Source organism: Palaemon carinicauda, chromosome 15 (genome assembly GCF_036898095.1).
Source record: "Palaemon carinicauda isolate YSFRI2023 chromosome 15, ASM3689809v2, whole genome shotgun sequence".
Lineage (NCBI taxonomy): Eukaryota > Metazoa > Arthropoda > Malacostraca > Decapoda > Palaemonidae > Palaemon > Palaemon carinicauda.
Window position 1 is genome coordinate 5,196,460 of NC_090739.1, and position 22,763 is coordinate 5,219,222.

Consider the following 22,763-nt stretch of genomic DNA (forward strand, 5'->3'; position numbering starts at 1 on the left):
CTTCTTGTCTTTATGGAATCACCGTGAATCGACCTGTTTACTTCACAGCTACGCTAAACAGGAATCTCTCAGTGTTCTGTTTTCCGTTACAGACCCATGGAAGTATTCGAGAATGCTCTCAAATACCCTTGGGATCACGTGTACATCTACGCCTTCCCCCATTCAGCCTGTTTTGCTACCTGTTCAGCAGTGTTGATCATGCTAGGTCTCATGCTAACTGTGGTGGGTCCCAGATGGCCACAAAACTAAGTAATATCTTGATTTGTCAGTAATTTTAGTCAAAATCCAGAGAGAGCTTCCCTGATGGCACAGACTGCTCTGTCAGTCGCATCTTCAGAGGAAACAGCTTTCTCCATCTACCTCTGTCCCACACTTTATCACCCGTTAATCCCTTTGAAACTGGAGTAGAAAAGAAAATATTAGTTATTTTTTTCATATGGTTACCAACAAAATTTTATGCAATTTAATTTTATTGATGTATTGATACTTTAATTTTATGCACATCAAAAAAAGCCTAATGGAAAGTACAGTAGTTAATTTAGAGGCTGGTTTTTATGTTGAGGTTAGGTACATATATAAATTGAGGAGTTGGAAAGTAAAAGAATATATGAGAAGACTTGCTTTGCAGATTGACAACGAAAGGGAGGTGAATTTGGATGTGGAACAAGTTGCAAGAGCTAATCAACAACGGATGGGTGCAGACCCTTTGGAGATGATGTTGCTACATATGGGTAGTATGGCTCAGGGCAACATTGCTCATGTCTTTGGTGGTGGAGGCAGTGGTGAAGGAAGAGGTGGGCCAGGGCAAGGCCGTGATAACTCTCCACGGGGAGACCCATCACCCGGAGGTCCCAACGATAGCAGCGTGGCAGATGTTCAGTGCCGCACCAGCTGAGGTCAGATAAGGGGTCTTCTCTTAGCAGATAGCAGCAACAGTCTCTTCATATACTAAACTGTGATGGACTCTTTGTCTTTGGTCAGAATTCTGAAAAGACCTTTTGAATTATCATGTTCTTGTACATTATATGAATTATACTGATTTTTAGGTTTTTAAATGAAATACCAAAGAATGACTTTATAGTACAGGGATGGTGTTTCAGATTCTTGGCCATTGTTAGAAGAGCCCCCTTTAGGATAGGATTTATAACATTGCGGCAGTGTGAGGAAGTGAGTTTCATTCTATAACTAGTATGGTATTCAGTGTAGGGCGTAATCATGCATCATGTGAAACCAAGAATTTTTGCAAGTATTGCAGATCCCCCCAAAATACCAGGTTTTGAGCCTTACAAAAGTACATTGTGGTAGTATTAAGTCTAATATAAATTCCCTTAATATTGATGAAACCATAGATAAAGAAAAACTTGAAAGTCACCTAAATTTTTCACCATTTTTTTATTTTTTAATAATTAAATCTGATTGCATATTTTAAATAGCAATTAAATTTTGTTTTATCAAATCTGAAGGTCCATTCATTTTTTTTTAGTTTTTGATAATTTTGTCGAAGTATTTTCAGAAAAGTTGGTTTACATTGATATTAACTCATCAAGTGAGGTCCGGCCACCTTCTCCCTCCCTGCCAAGCTTGCAACAGCAGCTCCGTCAAGTGTATTGGGCTGCTAAGTATATTAGATATTTATACTGGTGCTCTCTGAAGCAGTGGTTACAAGTTTATCTTCACTGCTAAAGTTATATTTTGTAAAAATTACTTTGATATGAGAATGTTTACGATGTGCTACATAAGCAGCGACTGCCAAAAGTATTTGTGTATATGACCTAATACTTGTACATACATGTATATGATTGCAATTACACATTCAGGTTCTTGGAAATCCATGATATAAAAAGGACGTATAAAGTACTGTATTTGGAATTTATATACCATTGGTTGGAGGAGCTTTAGAGGAATTATATACATTTTGTATATTATATATTCTTGATATTCCCCTTAATTCTGCTGGTTGTTACCTTACACTAGTTATCTCTTTCTCCTTATATAATATACATTCTGTATATGTTGTGCTGAAGATTTGAGTTGGGGATTAGTTTGACAAAATCATTATTTATAATTTGCCTTTTAAGAAAATTATGAGTATCGTAATAGGTTTGCAGGATTTTTAAATATTTTAATGGGATTTATCAGTAAATTTCATTATACAGTATAAATATATATATATTTTATATATATATTATAGAAAACAGGTTGCCAGTTAAATGGGGCTACACAGTAATGAAAGTGACTTGTATAAACTTTGATCAGTCCATGCAGAGTTTGCTTGCTTCCGCCTTATATCAAATTCACCTCCTCATTATTTTGTACAAATTCTTATTTTGACTTCATTAAACAATGCTTTCTTCTTGTTTTAGAGGTTTTTTCTTGTGTATATTTCTTCACAAGCATTGTATATAAACTGTTCGTGTGTGCTTTGTCCGTTGATTACACATATCAGTGAACGATTGTACAATAGTTTTTCCTTCACCTTGAATTCTCAACTGAATTTATTATACATTTGTTCCAGGATTTTTTGTCTTTGTTTCTCTTTTGTTTAGAAGGGATGCAAAACATTGAAATAAATTGAAATGCTTACAAATCTTCGTGAAGACATCATACTCTGTAAATAAAAGCGATTACAAAATAGGTTAGAAGTAACATTGCTGAATTTGATTTATTTTGAATGCTTCTTGAATCAGAAAAATTCCTAAAAGCGTGGTACATATCTATTTCATGCAAGTGCTGGGAAAACTATCAAATTAATCTTTGAAAAGGTTTCTAGTCCTATAGTAAAGGAAAACACTAAAAGTCTGCTCTTGTAACATTTTATTTCAACAAGCCAATATATGTTATAAACTGAAATGAAAACATTTCATTACCCTTTAATATTGTCCAAGTCTACATTGGAAGACAAGACTGGAATACTTATCAGAATTTGAAATTTTGATTACTGTAAAGCATGTCTTTTCTGCAAGATAACATTCCTGAAATATGTAATGTATTACTATAGATATAAAGGGGTTTTGACAAAGGAAAAACCTATTTTTGGAGAGGTGCTGTGTGGTCTCCATGAACTTTCCTACGAAAGGCAAGAACAAGGAGTCCAATACTGCATCAGAAATTCCATAGAAATATTGTCCTCCCTACTTCACAGCCTGTGTATCAATATGCACAGCACAAACTTATTAAGTATAAGGAAAACCTATGGATGTAGGCTTTATATTATCCATAAGAGCAACTCTTACACTGAATTGAAGTACAGTACGTCGGACAGACGATGACACATCGCCGAGAACCAACTCTGGTACTGGAGCCAAGGCCACCTGATTGGTAGTATGTGCTAAACTACCATCTTTTACAGTATATTTGGAGAAGGGCTCATATGCCTCCTTAACCAACATGAGGCTAGGGACAGGGGGCAAAGTGTCTTGAGATTACACAGCGCCTCCCATTCTTTTATTAATGTTGTCTCCAAGAAATAATATCAGAGAAATATCAGAATAGACTTGTGTATCCAAACAGACACTAACACAACCAAACAAACTATCAGTTGTTCCTACAAAAATTACAAACCTTTAGTTCTTTACATAGGAGAAGAAATCAAGAGCAAGGTGGCTACAAAACTTTAAACGAGATGTCAACACCCTTACAGTTGTTACCAGAAGTAGCGGGGAGAAGCACTGTCCCCCCGCTCACTTATACCTTCCTTACATTGATCTTGCCTGTGGTCAAAGACAGACATCTTATACGTTCTCACTGGCTGGCTAAAATTTAAAAAATTTCCTGCAGTACTTTCATTTCCCAGGAGGACACAGACCCTCACTGCCATTACCCTTCGTACAGAGGCTTCCAGAGTGTAGGGAGTGGTAATTCTCCAAGTGGGAGCAGTATGGCAGGAGGAAGAAGCAGTCTAAAAGAGATGCTACGCCCTATGGGTCTTCCTCGAGGTCTTAGAAATCCTGACTTCTTTCTGTTTCCTCTGGTACCCTCTTCTCTCACTCTGCTTGATTGGTCTCTTCCAGGGAACGGTACAGTAAGAGGAAGAGCTGTTTGACTTTCGGTCAACCTCCGGGTTAGGACGCTCCTTCCTCCCCCTGGTAGTGAGGCGGAGGAAGCTGCCTCCCAGGTAGAAACCATATCACAAGATGCCTTGCATCAGCTCTGGCCCTCCTTGGGACTCTCTGGTCCCCCCCCCCCCCCATAAGAACTGGTTGTTGGAGGTGTTGGCGAGGGGTACACAGCAGGAGAGGAATGCCGGGGTTTGTTTCAGCACTTCCCCACTCTAGACCGACAGGAGGGAGTCCCTTCCCTCCTGCCCGGTCTCGTGCCGCCACCACCGATCCTCGCCCATCTGAGGATCCGCAGGGTAGTCCCCTTCAGAGCTCCTCTCTAGAACACTTTCCCTCCGGTGGTCAGCATGAGGAACATGTTGGTCGATCACCCCCATCTGAGCTCGCCATCCCTCCGGGGTTTTAAAGTAGACGCTGTCGCAAGAGCGAGAGGTCTTAATCCGAGACTCACCTCCTCAGGCGCAGCTTAATCCAAGACTCTACCTCCTCAGGTTGCCCCTAAGCACCAGGGCAACTTGTCACCTGCACTCTTTAGCTCTCAGGAGTTTGCAGATGATTCATGTGATCATTCAGCAACCGCCTAACGTTGCCGCTGGGATCTCGTGAAATTCCCATAGTACAGCACATGCAGTTACCTTTGGTAGATTGCCAGGTGCATTCTGTTAGACAGAGCTCACCAGTTAGGTTTGCCTGAGCAACAAAACACCTGTGTACAATTCATGCACAGGTGATCGCGAGCTACGGAGAGACAATCTTGCACACCTGTCACCTGCATGCCAGTGGCGAACAGTGATCCATTGGGTGATAGTGTACAGGTACCTGGTCAACCACACTTGGCTTGCGATTGTTTGCGATCACCTGTCCTTATACTATTGGGTGAGCATGAGCGAACCAGTTTTGTGCACCTCTGGTGCCTCCCAAGGAGGCTTGCGCTCCAGCTGGGGAGCAAGTCATCTGTGTACCAGCTGCACCAAGGTTGTCTTGAGAGACACTCGTGCAGGAGATACTTAACGCAGTGGCTGCTATTATCCCTGCTTCTCACAATTCATTGACCGACCCGATTGTCTGGTAATGGGAGGGTAGCTATACTGTAAAGCACAGCAATTCTGTCTCCTGACCTGAGGTTACACCAAGAAGCTGCCATTGCTAGCATGACGAGAAACCCGAGCCCGCAGCTGCCAAGCTCCTGTTCCGGTAATGGATGGGCATGCTTCTTGCTCGCAGTGCCACCAAGAAGCACAAGGAATCAAAGCCAAACCATTGGCACTCATCCTGTGTGGGAGAAATTTGGATCATTCCCATTATGCCGAGTCAGAAGTGTCGTCGGCCTAGACAGGTCCAAGTCCCCTTAGGGACATCTTCCATCCCAAGTCCCATAGAGCATTGATCTTTCATAGACTTGTTTAGGCCGTCGCCTTTTGAGGCCATCCACTAAAACGTCGCCCAACTAAAGCTTCCAAGGTCTCGGTGCAGGAAGAGGCACTGTCCAACATTCTCGCCACAGTTACAAGCAAGTCCTGCGAGTGGAGGGAGGCCAGAGAATTGGGCCTCTAAACTTGTGGAGGATCAAGATCTTCAGAGGCAGGTCCAGTTAGCAGGAGCTTCGGTGTCAGCTCAGGAGATCAGCTTAGATGCTCCTAATCCTCGGTACACTGCATCACAACCCAGTGACAACTATGGTACCGACTCGGCAATTTTATCATCCATCTCCTTCCAGCTGCTAGCCCTAAGAATCCTGACACTGACATGGAGGAAGGCGAATCTGAATCTGCTTTCATGTAGATTCTCGCCTGAATTTGTGTAGTAGATGGACTTGGTGAGGCCCCTTACAACTCCTCACAAGAGAGATACGCCATGATGTGCTATGTCATAGTTAGTGCTGAGCACATTGATATACTGGCCCTGGAGCAGAGGACAATATTTCTTTGGTATTTTATTGTTGTATTGGATTCCCTGTTCAAGCTTTTCACTGGGAATTTTTTGGAGAGACCACATAGCACATTAACTCCAAAAATTTAGAATAAAAAAAAATTGCATTTACATGAGTATTCACAATAAGATAATTCTGCACAGTCCATTTTGACAAAATTTATAAATTAAAATAATTAGGCATTACTGAAGTACAATATAACATGCTAAATAAAAACTTAAAAGTTAACAACTGGCCATTTGAATTATGACATTATACTCTATAAATTTTAAGGATGACGTGGAAATAGCTACTGCCATCTGCTGAAACAAAATTGAGGCTTAAAGTATGGCAAAAATGTTTGAATAAAAAAATAACATAACTTCTATAAGGCTACAGTACAAGCTAATAAGGTAAAGGCAGTGTAGTTCATTAGCCAAGAAAATTATGGAACGGTAAAAAGAAAAAATTAGTTACCTTTAAGGAATTATCATTAAATAAATCAACCAGACCACCGAGATAAAAAACTAACTTCAGCCAACCACCTTAAGGGAAGTATGATTTATGAGTGATCTTTATTCAACTGTAATGAGGAGTCTTCCTACCAATACCTGAAAGATATCAAGTTGTTCTAGAGTACAGTCAACATCAAACTCCCTCACCCCCAGGAAACTTTTCCCTTCAAGTGTCCCATCACAGAACAGAAAACTGTCTGATATACTAACTAAATTTTTGTTTGCACTTTAATCAGTGTTGAGGCATTGAAACTTTTTGAAGCCATTTCACAAAGTAACTGAGATTAGCATTAATTATAGATGCTTCTAATAAAATTAGATTTGAAAAAGACGACTAAAAGTAAACTTTATGGGATGGAACCATTATTAGAAAGTTACTAATACCGAGAGTTCTATCCTAACATGAGCATATCAAAGCACAATTATAAAAGTCCACACAGGCTCTTGGAACTTTGCAGCCCATGTGAAAGAATGGAACAGGATGCTGTAAAGGGTGGAAGAGTTGTATTTGATTTTCTCATTGGTTTGACAAGCTAACATTAACCTCTGTCATTTAAAGGAAAATGACTTGCTTACAATGCATAGTCTTAAAATTGAAGTCAGTAACTTATCAATGACATACAAAATACAGTACAGTATTTTTTTTTTTTTAGAGAATTTGAATAGTAATGTTATTATCTACTACACAGTATCTACGCTAATAATCCATGCCCTTCATAAATCCAATCCTAAGAGGCTTACCTCAGTTGACCTTGTATAGCTCCATTTTGTTAAAGCAATTTAGAATAAATTCAAACTTGTACTCGGTAATTTACTTCTTAATATATGGGAAATACTATATACTGTAACACTAAAAGTATAAACATATGCATTCCGGAACCCTGTCAACTTTAGCAACCAAATATAAAAGAAAAAACAATTATTGTAATTAAATTAACCAAAGAACAAAGACCCTCCTTGTAAACCACCTTAACACAAACCTCAACGATGGTGATATCATTAGTCTATGCCAAACCAACAAGTCAAATTTGGAGCGTACGAACAATTGAAAAGGGCAGTATTTTTTATTATTCACACAACTAGAGTACTAGTGAGTAAGCTTTCAGCAACAAGTGGCAAACTTGGGATTGTGGCAAGTCTTATTAAAGTAATTTCCAGTCTTTGATTAACCAAACTCGTTGAACTCGATAAAATTTCCCGTCTAGCTCATCACTAAAAGTCTGTAAAAGGGTGAGCCAATCAACAATAACAGTTGAAGCATATTTCACATGAAAGTACAATCATACTGTAATTGCAAATATCTGCTTTTGGAAACATATTAAGATAATCGAAAACAGTTTATCTTTCCTGGCTCACTCTATGGATACAATTTTATAATACGCAGCTTGATAATAAACCATTCCAAACCTACACATTACATGGAAACTCTGTATGGACTATTGTACTTAGCAACATATTTTTTAAACAAAGATGTAGCTGCTGAGAAGCCCCATTTGTTATCAAACGTGATTTACAAAATTTCATAAAAGCATATCTCAGAAGCAATTATTGACATAATGAATTACACAGAAATATTAATAAGGAATTAGTAATTGTTATTGCATATTGAAGTTTTGATTTTTCTCTCATAGCTTGATGCAAGTTACACAAACTTGAAACTACTCTCATCAAGACAAAAAAAAGAAGTAATGAATCGTCCAACATGACTTTACCTTCATTGTGAATCGCGGCAATAAAGATTTCTAAGCTCCAATAGGTTGAATCAATTTCCCTGACTATACAGTTGAATTAAAGACACTTAAACAGTTATATCGACCAACATTCAGTATTTACATGAACTCCCAGCATCAACTACTGAAAGTTTCCAAACATTATTTTGTATCATTACAGCAAATGACTAAAACCTAATAAAATTGATAGAAAAATGACTAAGAGAACTTCATATTGTAGTTTTTTCATGTTAAAATAATTTATGTTAAATTAATCAAGAACTTGTGTGAATTGCACCAAGAAAAACATTTTATGATCAGAAGCAAGAAATTTTGGATTGGTTCTCATCTGTGTTGATAGGTTAAAAATTGGGGCAAGCTGTGAGAGCAAACTTGTATTTGATACAATAAGTGTTTGCAATACACTAGGTCAACAAAGTTAATTAAAAATCACTAAATTACACGATTTAAACATTTCACTCGGTAAATTTAACATTCAACTACAGTACTTCCAAACTAGTTTAACCCTGTTGGGAGTTAAAGATGTCGGTAAAATTCACAAAGTGTCTATGTAGCATTCCTTTGGCCCCTGACTGCACTTACTTTATATGCTTCTACATTTACCTCCTTTCCTGTTTCCACTCTTCCATCTTACCCTTCAGCCTATAACTTTTACTTCATACTGTAAATGCAGAGTTTTCCCACAAATGTACTTTGGCACTGGATAACCTCATAGGGTCTTGCACCGGAGTATATAGCCAAAATTCCATAAATAAAAAAAACAAATCCACGAAAAAAGCTTACAAGTAGCTCATCGCTGTCTAAAGTTGGCTAATAATGTGAATTGCCTAAAGGTGGAGGCATGTCATTATTGTTATCATCTCTGCTATACTCAGCTAGCCTAGTCTTCCCTGACTCTTTCCCTTGAAATCACGGCGAGTTTCCTATGCGCTTCGAAATGCTAACTTGATCAGCAACCATTGAAACCTGCTTTTCCACGAGAGGTACCACAAGGGAAACACACTATCCAAAATCAATATTTCAAACACAGTATTGGCCCCGACACGATATACATACATCATGGTCGCCTAGAAACATTTCCCATGTACACTTTATGCAGTAATTGCTAACTAAACAAGGGAAAGACATCTTAATATGCAGTAATAACCAAAAAATCTTTAGAGGTCTGAATACAACCAAGAAGACTGAGATAATGAAATACAAGACGAAGGACACTGGCACGCCAATTACCACATACCGATAAAATGTACCTTCCTTTACTAAAGGCATATGTTTATTGCCAGGGAAAAAATCATAACTGTAAATTTTTCAAAATTTACGGATTTTGTTGATGAGAACATACATTTCCTTTCAACTCCCCTGGATAATTTGCATCGTATTAGAAATTATTTATATGAGAAAATAATCCAAAACCATTAATAAGCTCAAATACAAAACTATCACCTAGCCACAAGGATCTGCTCGAACATGAACGGGAAACAAATTATATTAATATGAACCATTCCCCGAAAGTAAAGTCTAGCTTTTGTGGGTATAAAAGAACAGACAATCTTTCACACACATTTTGCTACTATGATTGCAAAGTATTTTAGCATGAACACACTTAATTTGTTAAATAGTGAGTACTGTAAATATCAATGGGAAACCTAACCAAATGGTAAAACAGAATTATAAAGAAAAAGTTTAACATAGCAGAACAGAGCAATACAAACATATAAACAATTTATGACAATCAACAATACTGTACAGTAAAATAAGGAATACATATGCTCAAGAAAGAGATAAAGTTACTAATAAATCTTGTAGCAATACAGTATGAAGAACAAACCTTACGACCAGGTAATCGTTTAAAGTCTTCATCGACCTAATATTCAACACACCACAAACAGCTGGGCTCTGGCCCCTTTTCAAACAAGAAAAATGTTTGTGTATTTTGCACTTTCAAAGGAATTTTCCTTAGTCTAATGATTTAACCTTTAAAAACATTAAACTAAACATGCTAACAGCTATTCGGTTATCAAACGATGACTAACCCGTAAATGTGCTTTTTGTAGCAGTCTGTGGTTAGCATAAAAGATTACTTGCTTTTGCATTTCTTTCTTTCTTATAACTTTTGGTCTGTTCCAACCCTGCTGCCCAACTTTTCAGACTTTACACTTATTTAAAACCAAATTCTGTGAGAGCCTTATGAACGTCTACAATAAAAACTCTGTGGTCATGTTAAACTTGAATCAAACAAACTATTTCATCTTGAGCTGCAATATGCATCTGTTACTAATCATAAATTTCAATCATATAATTTGTCCAAACAGCTGTGGAGGTGTTTTTATTGCGTACAGTATTGTAAATACTATAACTGAAATGTCATTAAAAGTAGAAGTACGGTAGTAACAATAAATCTACAATAACTTCAGTTATGCTCCAAGTTTAAAGCCACTCACAAGTCAAAACAATACAGCACAGTAAAATGATACAGGATTATACCAATTTCAGAATATAAATTTTAAACATTGGATGATAGAAAAATCAAAATCTAGCTAAACTTATGTTAATGCTACTGAAAAATGAAAATTTTCCCAATTGCATCAATATTTGAAAATGATTAAATTTTAATAAACTTTATTTCTATACTTACCTAATAATACTCATTGTACCGCTCTCTCAAGTTGGTTAAATGGAGACATATGCCCTACGACTAAAAAAGACTTCCCTATTTTCTTTCATAGTTAAATGCATACTCCTTTAGTGAAGTATCGGGTTAATCTGGTGGTTAATGGCAATTATCTAGGTGTGGATATATTATAGTTCCCTTTTCTGAAAGACATGACACTGTCATTAGAAGGATCTAAAAAAATGTACTAGGAAATTTTACAAAGGATTCTAAGTACGCTAGAAGTTAGACCAAATGGAACTCTAGAAATTTAAGCAGAAAATGCCTTTGAAAGTTTAGGTATCATTGGGCACGTGACACTGTAGACGAAAAGTTTGACAAAAATCAATGATGATGATAACCCAAAATCAACAATAAAACCATGTGTGTCAGTATAGGTATACATAATAATACCGTAATTCCCCATACTATGCTGTTAATTGATTCAAAAGTGATTTTCAATGTAGGTCGGCTTTCATCCCTATAAAGTGACTTACTTAACAGTAATTGCTTCCTTTACATGTAATAAACATGAAAAAACACAACCTGCTTTTATGAGAGAGAGAGAGAGAGAGAGAGAGAGAGAGAGAGAGAGAGAGAGAGAGAGAGAGAGAGAGAGAGAGAGAGAGAGAGAGAGAGAGAGAGAGAGAATATTATAGCATAATAATCTGTAATATTAACAATACTGTACATACTGTATTAACATACTACCTTGAAGTTGCATCTCCTGCTTTTTGTACACAGAAGGGGGAGTTTGAAGTGGGGAACTAGTGCTGGAGGGTGAAGATGAAATAGCTGACAGCAAAGATGAAATTGTAAATGCTGTTACTACATGGCATTTTTTTTCAAACCTAATATCGATGGAAGCGGTTCTTCAGTATCAAGACCAGGCAATGACTTGGTACCCTTTTTTTTTCAACTAACTAGGAACAGCTCAAAACTTTCCTGAATGGTGTTCATTCTTTTATTATCAAAATAAAAGGTACACATTGATAGGTAGTAAAATCCAAGCTGCATTTCTTTGAGCTTGAAATTTCTTCGTTCTGGGTCAGGGAAACTTTCTTCAGTTTTCCATTGCTCCTCTAATTCCAACAATTCTTCATTTGTAAGTGGTTGCTTGTGAGCCTCGATCAACTGTTCAAAATCTTCCTCTTCCAACTCCATCTCAGTTCGTTACTCAGCGCTACCAAATTCCACGAGATGTCCTTGGCTGGATCTTCAAAGCTTTTGAAATCATGCATGAATTGATGGCACAGCTTTTTCCAAACACCATTCATTGCTAATCGGGTCACTTCGACCCAAGAAGTGCTTATGTTCAACACTGCTAGATAATATTTATCCCGTCCTCTACTGAAATAGGACCCATTGCCTGACTTAATATGCACTGTACATAGTACCTCCTAAATATTGCCAAGATGCCTTGGACCCTGGTTTGTATAAGAGAAGTGGCGTTGGGTTGGGTGGCAAGAAAACAACTTTCACATTCAGGTTCATGTCGTTCAGATGTGTGGGATAACTGGGGGTACTGTCAAGGATCAACATAACCTTGAAATGAAAATTCTTGACTCTGCAATATTCCTTTACTGCTGGTATAAACTGCCCATTAAACCAATCTTCAAAAATATCCATGGTGACACATACCTTTGGATTAGCCATCCAAATCACAGGAAGCATGGACTTGGAAATGTTTTTGAGGGCCCATGGGTATGATACACAATAAAGGTTTTAGCTTGAAATCACCAATAACATTTCCCTCTAACATTAAATTTGATTCTATCTTCAGCTATCTTGTACCCTGATGTAGTTTTCTCTTCCTTAGAAATAAATGAACAATTAGGCATTCTTTTCCCGAATAATCCCATCTTGTCGACATTGAGACGAGTTCTGGGGAAATTTTATGTTTTTCCATGATTTTTTTTAAATTTTGGAAAATTCTTTGGCAGCAACAGTATCAGAAACAGCAGCAGATTCTGGTATACTAGTATAGTATAAACTAGAGTATCTTGAGCTGATTAAACCATCTGCCTTGCAATAAATGGAGTGTTTTTAGGCAAGTCCTTAAACAAAGACTTGGCCTTCTCTTTAATAAGCTTTTGGCTTGTAGGAATTCTTTCCTGCGTCTGTCATTCTACAAAAAGGAATAATAAGCATTACATTTCATCTTAGATTATACCTCTCTTCAGGTTAATTTTTGAAGTTTTTGATGATGGAGACTTTTCAATCACGTATTAGACGTTACCATCTTTTTCGTGAAAACTGTTGCCCTAAGCAGTCATACAGCATGTGCAATGTTTATCAACCTGTTACCCCTTTCATATCTACCAATCATGTCCAAGTTGTCTTTCCAACATTGTAATTACATCCCTCTTAAAATCACGAGCTTTAACTTTCTTGGGAGACACTGCTAAAGCATGCAAAGATTGTTGAGATACAAAAAGTTAAGATTAATGTGTACATACAACAGCGCAAAACATTGGTAAACAACTAATGCGTGTAGGCACAGGCCTTTTTTTGGTCGAAATCCCTGTTTTCTTTTTAAACAAGATATTTTAGTTAACCCTTGATTTTCTTTAAAATTAAGCACATTGCACTGTTAACTAACATATCGAGATAATTGTTTTACTTTACAATGTAATGAAGCCAACACGGCTTCTTTCAGGATGAAGTTACACACTAAAAAATTGTATGGTACTGTGCATCTTCAGGAGTAAAAAAGTTGTCAGACGAAACCCATATTTTCCTTCATATTTTCTGTTTTTACTATGTATACCACTAACAATTTCATAATGAAGGTACAAGTATTTACTTACTTCATATATAGAATTAAAAAAACTATCGTAATGGTTCAATGTTGAGATCAACGTAAGGTCACATAAAATGGCGTAACGTGTATTTCATTTTTCTATCTAATATTCAAGTAGGAACTGACGTAAATCAGGGTACTACTGTACAGTAATATATTTCAACTCAAGAGTATAACAATACTGTAGAATGCTAAGACTAGAATGGGAAGTGATGGAAAAATCATATTATGACTGAGAAAGTCGTGGAGGGATGTGTGTTCAGTATTAAGGGATTTTGACGAAGGAAAAATCTATTTCTGGGCGAGGAACCTGTGTCGCTCCGTGAAATGCTCCTTATAGTACCATTTCTAAGGCATAAATACTGCAGTATTAAAGAATTCTCAAAGATTTAGGTGGTTTGGACAAATAAAGAAAACAGTTAGTCCGAAGAGGATATTACAATGCCAGCACAAAGCCCTGTAGAATGCTCAAAAATTCTTTAAATGGCATGTATGGAGACCTAGACCACTGAAATTTAAGAAGAAAATGTACTAATCTTCTTGTATTTTTACCTATAAAACCTGATATGAGATAGTTATATTTCCTTAATTGTGATTGGCAATAAGAACTCCTTAGAGAAAAATTTAACCCCCCAAAAAATCAGTCACTGAGAAATGATCTTAAGGTTGAATGACCCTTATAAATGTAAGTAATTTTCTCAACCTTTTAGTCCCCATAGCTATACTGTACTAATGACGATATGATATTAATAAATACTAAGCCAACTTCATGGATTACGGAAGTATTATAATGGTGAATACTGTTTATGTCACGAGACAACAAACAAAGCTTAAATCATAATTATGAAGTACCAGATGCCCAGCTATAGATGAACTTTCATGTTTGAGTATCATTATATCATCTTCTCATTACTCTTGATTAATAAACATTTCGTGGATTTATCGGTCGGAAAGTCTTTATTAGTTTACCTATTTACACATACTGTACTTGATATCTTGTTTGATTAGATAAATTATATTGCTTGGTCATTATAAATTATACTTCAACTGTAAGGTATAAGGTACATACAGTATAAACATTTTGATTTAAGAAGGGTTACGTGGAATAATTCATTTTTATTGAGAGGAACTCTTTGTATGGCGTAATGATAATACAACATGCTTTATAACTATAGTCCATTTCTTTTAGCGAGTCATGTTTGCACCGACTCGCAGCGGTGCCCTTTTAGCTAGGAAAATTTCCTGATCGCTGATTGGTTGGACAAGATAATTCTAACCAATCAGCGACCAGGAAACTTTTACGAGCTAAAAGGGCACCGTTGCGAGTCGGTGCAAATACGACTCGCTAAAAGAAATGGACTATAATTACTCTAAATTTTCAAACTAGAGGTGCCTAAAAATTATGCCAACTACCTGAGCATAACAGAAAAACACTTACCACCTCAATGAAAAATTATGTCATATTTTTAGATTAATAAGCCTCAATCAAAGGATTTGTTTCTTCATGAAAGGTAAACATTAGAATAAGATAAAAAGTTACTAAATTATAAGGAAGCAAAATCCTGACAGAATGCTTGCAACTAAGCAACCTGCAGTGTATTATGTTTTAGCGGATACTGAGAAGTACATGCATGATCATTAAAAATATATGATGTAAAATTAATAAAACTGAATACTCAATTTTCAAGTATAAATCAAAAGAACGTAAACCAAAATAAGTCGCCTGGAGACAAATTGAAATAAAACGAAAAAATAGAAAAAGGTTCCTAAAACGAAATCAAGTAAAATAGTGATAAGCTGAGGAGATCTCCCATATTTGCTGAACTACAGCTCACCTCAGATTGGTAACTCTAGTTATGGTTTAAATAAAAAATTGTACTTAGTATAAGCAATAATATTCTGAAATGTAAAATGAAAAGGTTCCAGTAGATTAAAAGAATAAATATATACAACTCTCTATCCCTGCTAGAAGCATATTAACAATTTGTAGCTAATTTTGAATGACATTCCAGTTGTGAGCATTACAGACAGTACTAAGAAATTGTGACTGTTGTCTTGCTCTCAAAATCTGGCTATATGAATTTTCAAAACACAATGGTATCCCTTTCCTGTCCTTGGATACATACTCAAATTCTTCTAGAGAGAGAGAGTGCGAGCGAGCAAGCTTTAGGCCATACAACATATGAAGCATATATGTTTCAAAATATAATTGCAGTCATAACGAAAGTAAAATGAAAATTAGCATTTGCTTTTAAGATTCTAACTGTATCCTAAAAACAAGTTCATTTACATTACCATCAATAAATTATTTGCATAACAACGTTAAATATAGTTTCTTAGGTTTTCAGCATCAGTGAACTGCATTAAAGAACCTATTCAGTCCATCAACATTACCTTGACAAACCTATATGCAAATGAACTCACACATGGCAAAATATTCCACAGCTTAAATGATAAAACTGTCGACAAACTTTCAATAAACAGTAAAAGGGAAATAACAAAGGCAATAACAAAACTATTGCTTGCTTATATAAACAAGTGCTACTTTAAAGTCGAGTACTGAATAAAATAAAATATACCAAGCTTGGCTATGATGCTTAGCCTAACTTCAAAACCCCTGGTAATGCTCTCTACAATGAAATATTTCAATTACTTCATCTGCAAAGCAAATAAGGAACCAAGAAAATGGACCACGAAACGAGTTACGAGTAAAAACGTGGTCAGCTGTCATTAGAACTCGAGAGTATTAGAATAAATATATTTCCACAATAAAAAAAACAATTATATTTAACAGGTATTGATAATTAGAACAGTCATTAGTAAGGGCTACTGCTACTACACCGTCGTACTAATTTTTAGAGTACTAGTAATAAAACCATTCTAGGCCGGATTCAAAAAGTCTATCTTAAAAATCTTAGTAAAAAGACCGACGCACAGCCAAGTAACCTTAATATTATAGCATTTTGATTTTATCTTCTCTCGATGGTCTGAAGAAGCAATACATCTAAAATATAGTTTTTGAATTATTGGGAGAACACAACAAATTTAACAAGTATTATATATTCTATGAGAGGAATAATGAGAATCTTATAAAATGTTGCTGTCATAAGCTTTGGCAAGAAAGACTTTAAAATTAGTACAGTACAGTATCACAACTGTAACTCTCTTTCTGATTTTATTGCGGTATCAGTAAACCTATATTGTCTACTTGAACTGACCATGGGATAATGTATCCACACAGTAGAGTACCTGACGTTGTATCTGGGACCTAAGTATTCCTCAGATAAAGTATTATTTGCAATAGAATATTCAAGAAGTACGATATACTCTCCTTGCAGTGTAAAACATTTGAAAGATGCCTCATTACCCAGATGTATCCGCACTGCATTTTTTCCAATTCTAGATGCTCGGCAGTTACATAACCTAATTAGAGATTTTTTATCTACTGCTAACATCCATTTCGCTACTCTAACAGCACACAATGTAACTTTAGTGTAGAAAATTTAATCTTTATAAACTTCTTTATCTCTATACCTCTTGAAATGTATTAAAAATATAGTATATACAAACTCTTTCTGAAGAGGGAACATGGGGTACATTACTGAGAATGCCCAAAATATGCATCATCTATCATTCAAAGCATCTTTCTGATGCATAAGAACTTGGTCGAAGGCCTCGCGGAGAATTCTGAGGCTCTTGTGAACACTATCAGCTTCTTTCTTATAGTCTCCCAACATAGTAGTGAGTTCATTTATCTGGAAGAAAAAAATATCAGTTATTATACTGTATATGGATTCCAAAAGAGAGATTCTATTATAACTCATAGTAAAAATGTTATTTTCCTTAGTAAAATAAATTTTTGAATATACTTACCCGATGATCATATAGCTGTCAGCTCTGCTGCCCGACAGAAAAAACCTACGGGCGGAATACGCCAGCGATCGCTATACAGGTGGGGGTGTACATCAACAGCGCCATCTGTCAAGTAGGTACTCAAGTACTCGATGTCAACAAGAACCAATTTTCTCCTCTGTCCACTGGGTCTCTATTGGGGAGGAAGGGTGGGTCCTTTAATTTATGATCATCGGGTAAGTATATTCAAAAATTTATTTTACTAAGGAAAATAACATTTTTCAATATTAAACTTACCCGATGATCATATAGCTGATTCACACCCAGGGGGGTGGGTAGAGACCAGCATTACATGTTGACATTATGAGCTAAGTATTCCGTATTTCATTTTAGCAGTTATTCAAAATAACAAGCATAAAATAAATAAGTACCTGGTAAGGAAGACGACTTGAACAATTACTCTGCCTTTTTAAGTACGTCTTCCTTACTGAGCCTCGCGATCCTCATAGGATGCTGAGCGACTCCTAGGAGCTGAAGTATGAAGGGTTGCAACCCATACTAAAGGTCCTCATCAAAACCTCTAATCTAGGCGCTTCTCAAGAAATGATTTTGACCACCCGCCAAATCAAGTAGGATGCGAAAGGCTTCTTAGCCTTCCGGACAACCCAAAAATATTTCAAGAGAAAGATTAAAAAGGTTCTGGAATTAGGGAATTGTAGTGGTGGAGCCCCCACCACTACTGCACTCGTTGCTACGAATGGTCCCAGAGTGTAGCAGTTCTCGTAAAGAGACTGGACATTCTTAAGATAAAAGACGCGAACACTGATTTGCTATTCCAATAGGTTGCGTCGAATATACTTTGCAGAGATCTATTTTGTTTAAAGGCCACGGAAGTTGCGACAGCTCTAACTTCGTGTGTCCTTACCTTCAGCCAAGCTTGGTCTTCCTCATTCAGAAGGGAATGAGCTTCTCGTATTAACAGTCTGATAAAATAGGATAAAGAATTCACTGACATAGGCAAAGATGGATTCTTAACTGAACACCATAAAGCTTCAGACGGGCCTCGAGAAGGTTTTTAAAATAGAACTTAAGAGCTCTTACAGGACATAATACTCTTTCTAGTTCATTTCCAACCATACGATAAGTTTGGAATATCGAACGATATTGGTCAAGGCCGAGAAGGCAGCTCGTGTTTGGCTAGAAAACCAAGTTGTAGAACATGTAGCCGTTTCGGATGAGAATCCGATGTTCTTGCTGAAGGCATGAATCTCACTGACTCTTTTAGCTGTGGTTAAGCATATCAGGAAAAGAGTCTTAAAGGTGAGATCTTTCAGGGAGGCTGATTGAAGCGGTTCGAACCTGTCTGACATAAGGAATCTTAGAACCACGTCTAAATTCCAACCAGGTGTAACCAAACGACGCTCCTTCGTGGTCTCAAAAGACTTAAGGAGGTCCTGTAGATCTTTATTGTTGGAAAGATCTAAGCCTCTGTGACGGAAGACTGATGCCAACATGCTACTGTAACCCTTGATAGTGGGAGCTGAAAGAGATCGTTCTTTCCTCAGATATAAGAGGAAGTCAGCTATTTGAGTTACAGAGGTACTGGTCGAGGATACGGATACTGACTTGCACCAGTGTTGGAAGATTTCCCACTTCGATTGGTAGACTCTAAGGGTGGATGTTCTCCTTGCTCTAGCAATCGCTCTGGTTGCCTCCTTCGAAAAACCTCTAGTTCTCGAGAGTCTTTCGATAGTCTGAAGGCAGTCAGACGAAGAGCGTGGAGGCCTTGGAGTACCTTCTTTACGCGTGGCTGACGTAGAAGGTCCACCCTTAGGGGAAGTGTTCTGGGAACGTCTACTAGCCATCGAAGTACCTCGGTGAGTTATTCTCTCGCGGGCCAGAGGGAAGCAACTAGCGTCAACTTTGTCCCTTCGTGAGAGGCGAACTTCTGCAGTACCTTGTTGACAATCTAGAACGGAGGGAATGCATATAGATCTAGATGTTACCAATCTAGTAGAAAGGTATCTCTATGAACTACTGCTGGGTCCGGGATAGGTGAGCAAAGTATTGGGAGCCTCTTGGTCATCGAGGTTGCGAAGAGATCTATGGTTGGCTGGCCCCAGGTGGCCCAAAGTCTCTTGCATACATCCTTGTGGAGGGTCCAATATGTTGGAATTATTTGTCCCTTCCTACTGAGACAATCTGCTATGACATTCAAGTTGCCTTGGATGAACCTCGTTACTAGTGAAAAGTCTAGACCTGTTGAACAGGAGAGGAGGTCTCTTGCGAACTCGTACCATGTCAGAGAGTAGGTCCCTCCTTGCTTGGAGATGTACGTCAAAGCAGGGTGTTGTCCGTGTTCACCTCCACCACTTTGCCTTGAAGGAGAGACCTGAAGCTTTTCCAGGTCAGACGTACTGCCAGTAGCTTCTTGCAGTTGAAATGCATTGTCCTTTGACTCGAGTTCCATAATCCCGAGCATTCCCTACCGCCTAATGTCGCACCCCAGCCTACTTCCGATGCGTCCGAGAAGAGAACGTGGTTGGGAGTCTGAACAGTCAGGGGAAGACCCTTTCAAAGGTTGATAAAGTCCTTTCACCAAGTCAGACCAGACTATCTTTCCGGAAACCGGGATCGAGACCGCTTCTAGCGTCTTGTCCTTTTCCAGTGAAAAGCTAGATGAAACAGAAGAGGACGGAGGTGTAGTCTTCCAAGTGACACAAATTGAACCACGGATGACAGTGTCCTAACCAGACTCATCCACAGCCTGACAGGGCAGTGTTCCTTCTTCAGCATCTTCTGGATGGATAACAGGGCTGGGGGTTGATCGTCTTGTTCAGCAATGTCCTCATCAGAGGGTTCCTCATCCGAAACTGATGAGGAAACGGCAACGGAGTGGGCAACGTCTGACTCGCTGAATCCGGTCGCACTGGTGGATGCGTGACGGAGCCGGACACAAGATCATGGTACTGCTGCACAGTCTGTGAACTGTCAACCATGGGGACGCGAGGAAGTACAGCGTCAACCCGAAACTGTCTAGACTGTCTGGGTTGTGCAGTCAACCCCCTACCGGGTTGCTGAGGTTGCCGCACTGCGTCACAACAAGTCACCTCTGCTGGTTGTTGAACGTCTTCCTAGTGACACACTGAACGTCCACAACCACCTCCGAGAGTCGCTTAACGTCAACGTGCGACTGGCAACCCACACTGGGTCGCACCGGTGGAGGAACCACCTCAACTGGCGGACGTGAGTAGGATACCTCAGCGTCAACAGGGCGTACAACCAACCGGTAGGAAGGTTGTTGGCTAGGAGGTTCTTCTCCGTAAAAAATCCTCTATCAAGGACACAAGCTTGGACTGCATGTCTTGCAACAAAGCCCATTAGGGTCTATGGGAGCAGGTGTGGCAACAGACGGGGTTAGCGACCGAAGCGGAACCATTTACCATCCCTGGAAGCCTTGTTATGCTTTAATTAAAGTCCATAGGAGGCTAAGCAGCTTAAGGCTCCTCTCCAAATGACAGAGTCCTCAAAGGAATATCAGAAGGAGGGAGAACAGCACTTTCTCATCTACAGGAACCATGTCCGAGAAAAGCTAGGTTATCTCAGTGAGGGTCTCACTGGTGCATAAGCAGCAGACCAGAAGGCAACGTTATGTAACTGCTTGACATTCTGTGAACTGTCAAAAACTGAACTGTCAACCACAACAGGTGCGTGCGGACATACAGCACTGGTGCATTAGTAGCAGACCAGAAGGCAACGTCATGTAACTGCTTGACAGTCTGTGAGCTGGCAACAACCAAAGCTGTGTGGGGAAGCCTCAACTCCTGACTGACTTGTCTGCTGCGGGCGAGTGGCGGTAACCACAGTGGGTTGCGGAGGCTGACACACCGTGTCAAAACACGGCAGCTTGTGGTAGCTCACGCACGGCAACGGAGTGCTCCGTGTGTCTGTGGGAGTTAGCATGCGTCTGGCAGGGTCGACTGCGCATGGGTGGAGGAGCTCTCACAACAAGAGTGTGGGAGCAGGCAGCCATGCTGGGCGCACAACCGTGGCAGGATGTAGGCAAACGGGTGCATCGTCAACCTTCTCCTCAGTCGGAGTGAACCAAAGCGGAGTGGTGGTGCGTGGTGGGGACTGCCGTGGGTTGCGGAAACTAACGCATCGCGTCAAAACACGGCAGCTTGACTCCACCTTCCCACTGCTGATGCGGTAGCTCACGCATGTTAACGGAGGGTGCCGCACGTCGGCTAACATTAACATGCGTCTGGCAGGGTCGATTGCGCATCGGAGGTGGAGCTCTCCGCAGCCGGAGTGTGGGAGCAGGCAGCCTCAGCGTGAGCTGGGCGCACAACCGTGGCAGGTTGTAGGCTAACGAGAGCAGTGTCAACCTTCTCCGCACGAAACTCCTGCATAACCGCAGCTAACTGAGTCTGCATAGACTGCAGTAAAGACCACTTAGGGTCTACAAAAAACGGCAACAGACGGAGCTACTGTCCGTTGTGACTGAGGGTCTAAAACAGCTGGTGCGGCAACAGACGGAGTTACTGCCTGTTGCGGTACCACCTTGCCTCTCTTGGGAGGAGTGCAGTCGTCGGATGACTGCAGCGAGTCCGAACTGACCCAGTGGCTACACCTAGGCCGTTGGACATGCGCGGAAGGGACCGACTTGCACTTAAAAAGCTGCAAGATGTGGTCCATGGTTTCTTACGAGAAACCTCTTCCGCAGACGAGGAATAAATGGGCTCTCTCGTCTTTGTGTGGGTGGGGCGATCTCACGTCGGCTAACGTGGGTAGAAACGCCCGAAACCACGGAGGGAAAAACGTCTGTTCGTCGATCAAGGCCTGTGGAACCCATAAGTCGTTCGACATTACTTCTCCCCTGGGCTTGGGAGCTTGTAAGAGGTCCCGGACTAGGTGAACAACTGGCACGAACAGACGAACCCTCGCACGCAACACTGTAACACTTTGCGCATATCACTTTATCACTTTTGATTTTCTGTTTGCACATATTTCACTGAAATCGAAACTTTAACTGATTTCTACCTGAAACACGCAATCCTATCCTTCATTAAAAGGTAGTAATTGCGAAAACAGTTTTACAATGCAACAGAAAAACATAAAAAAAAAAGATAAAGAATTCAGTGGCTGGAAAAGAGACTAAACACTAGATCAAATAAACTACGTTTACAATCTCTCACCGCATAAAGCCTGGGAACAAGAATAAAACCCTAGAAACGTTTTACCTT

General features: G+C 39.1%; 1 protein-coding gene and 1 long non-coding RNA gene across 4 annotated transcripts in view; one reads left to right on the plus strand and one right to left on the minus strand.

The window, feature by feature from the left end:
* LOC137654456 (WD and tetratricopeptide repeats protein 1-like) overlaps window positions 1-2,646 on the plus strand; it is a 76,419-nt gene extending 73,773 nt beyond the window's left edge. For all 3 annotated transcript variants that reach the window (XM_068388087.1, XM_068388090.1, XM_068388088.1), the window contains exon 14: window positions 629-2,646. In XM_068388087.1, coding sequence (XP_068244188.1) covers window positions 629-895 — 267 coding nt within the window. In that variant the 3' untranslated portion in view covers window positions 896-2,646. The remainder of the gene's footprint in view (window positions 1-628) is intronic.
* Window positions 2,647-17,183: 14,537 nt separating this feature from the next.
* LOC137654457 (uncharacterized) overlaps window positions 17,184-22,763 on the minus strand; it is a 37,531-nt gene continuing 31,951 nt past the window's right edge. Inside the window, exon 3 of the long non-coding RNA XR_011046635.1 lies at window positions 17,184-17,420. This is a non-coding gene — a long non-coding RNA (uncharacterized lncRNA). The remainder of the gene's footprint in view (window positions 17,421-22,763) is intronic.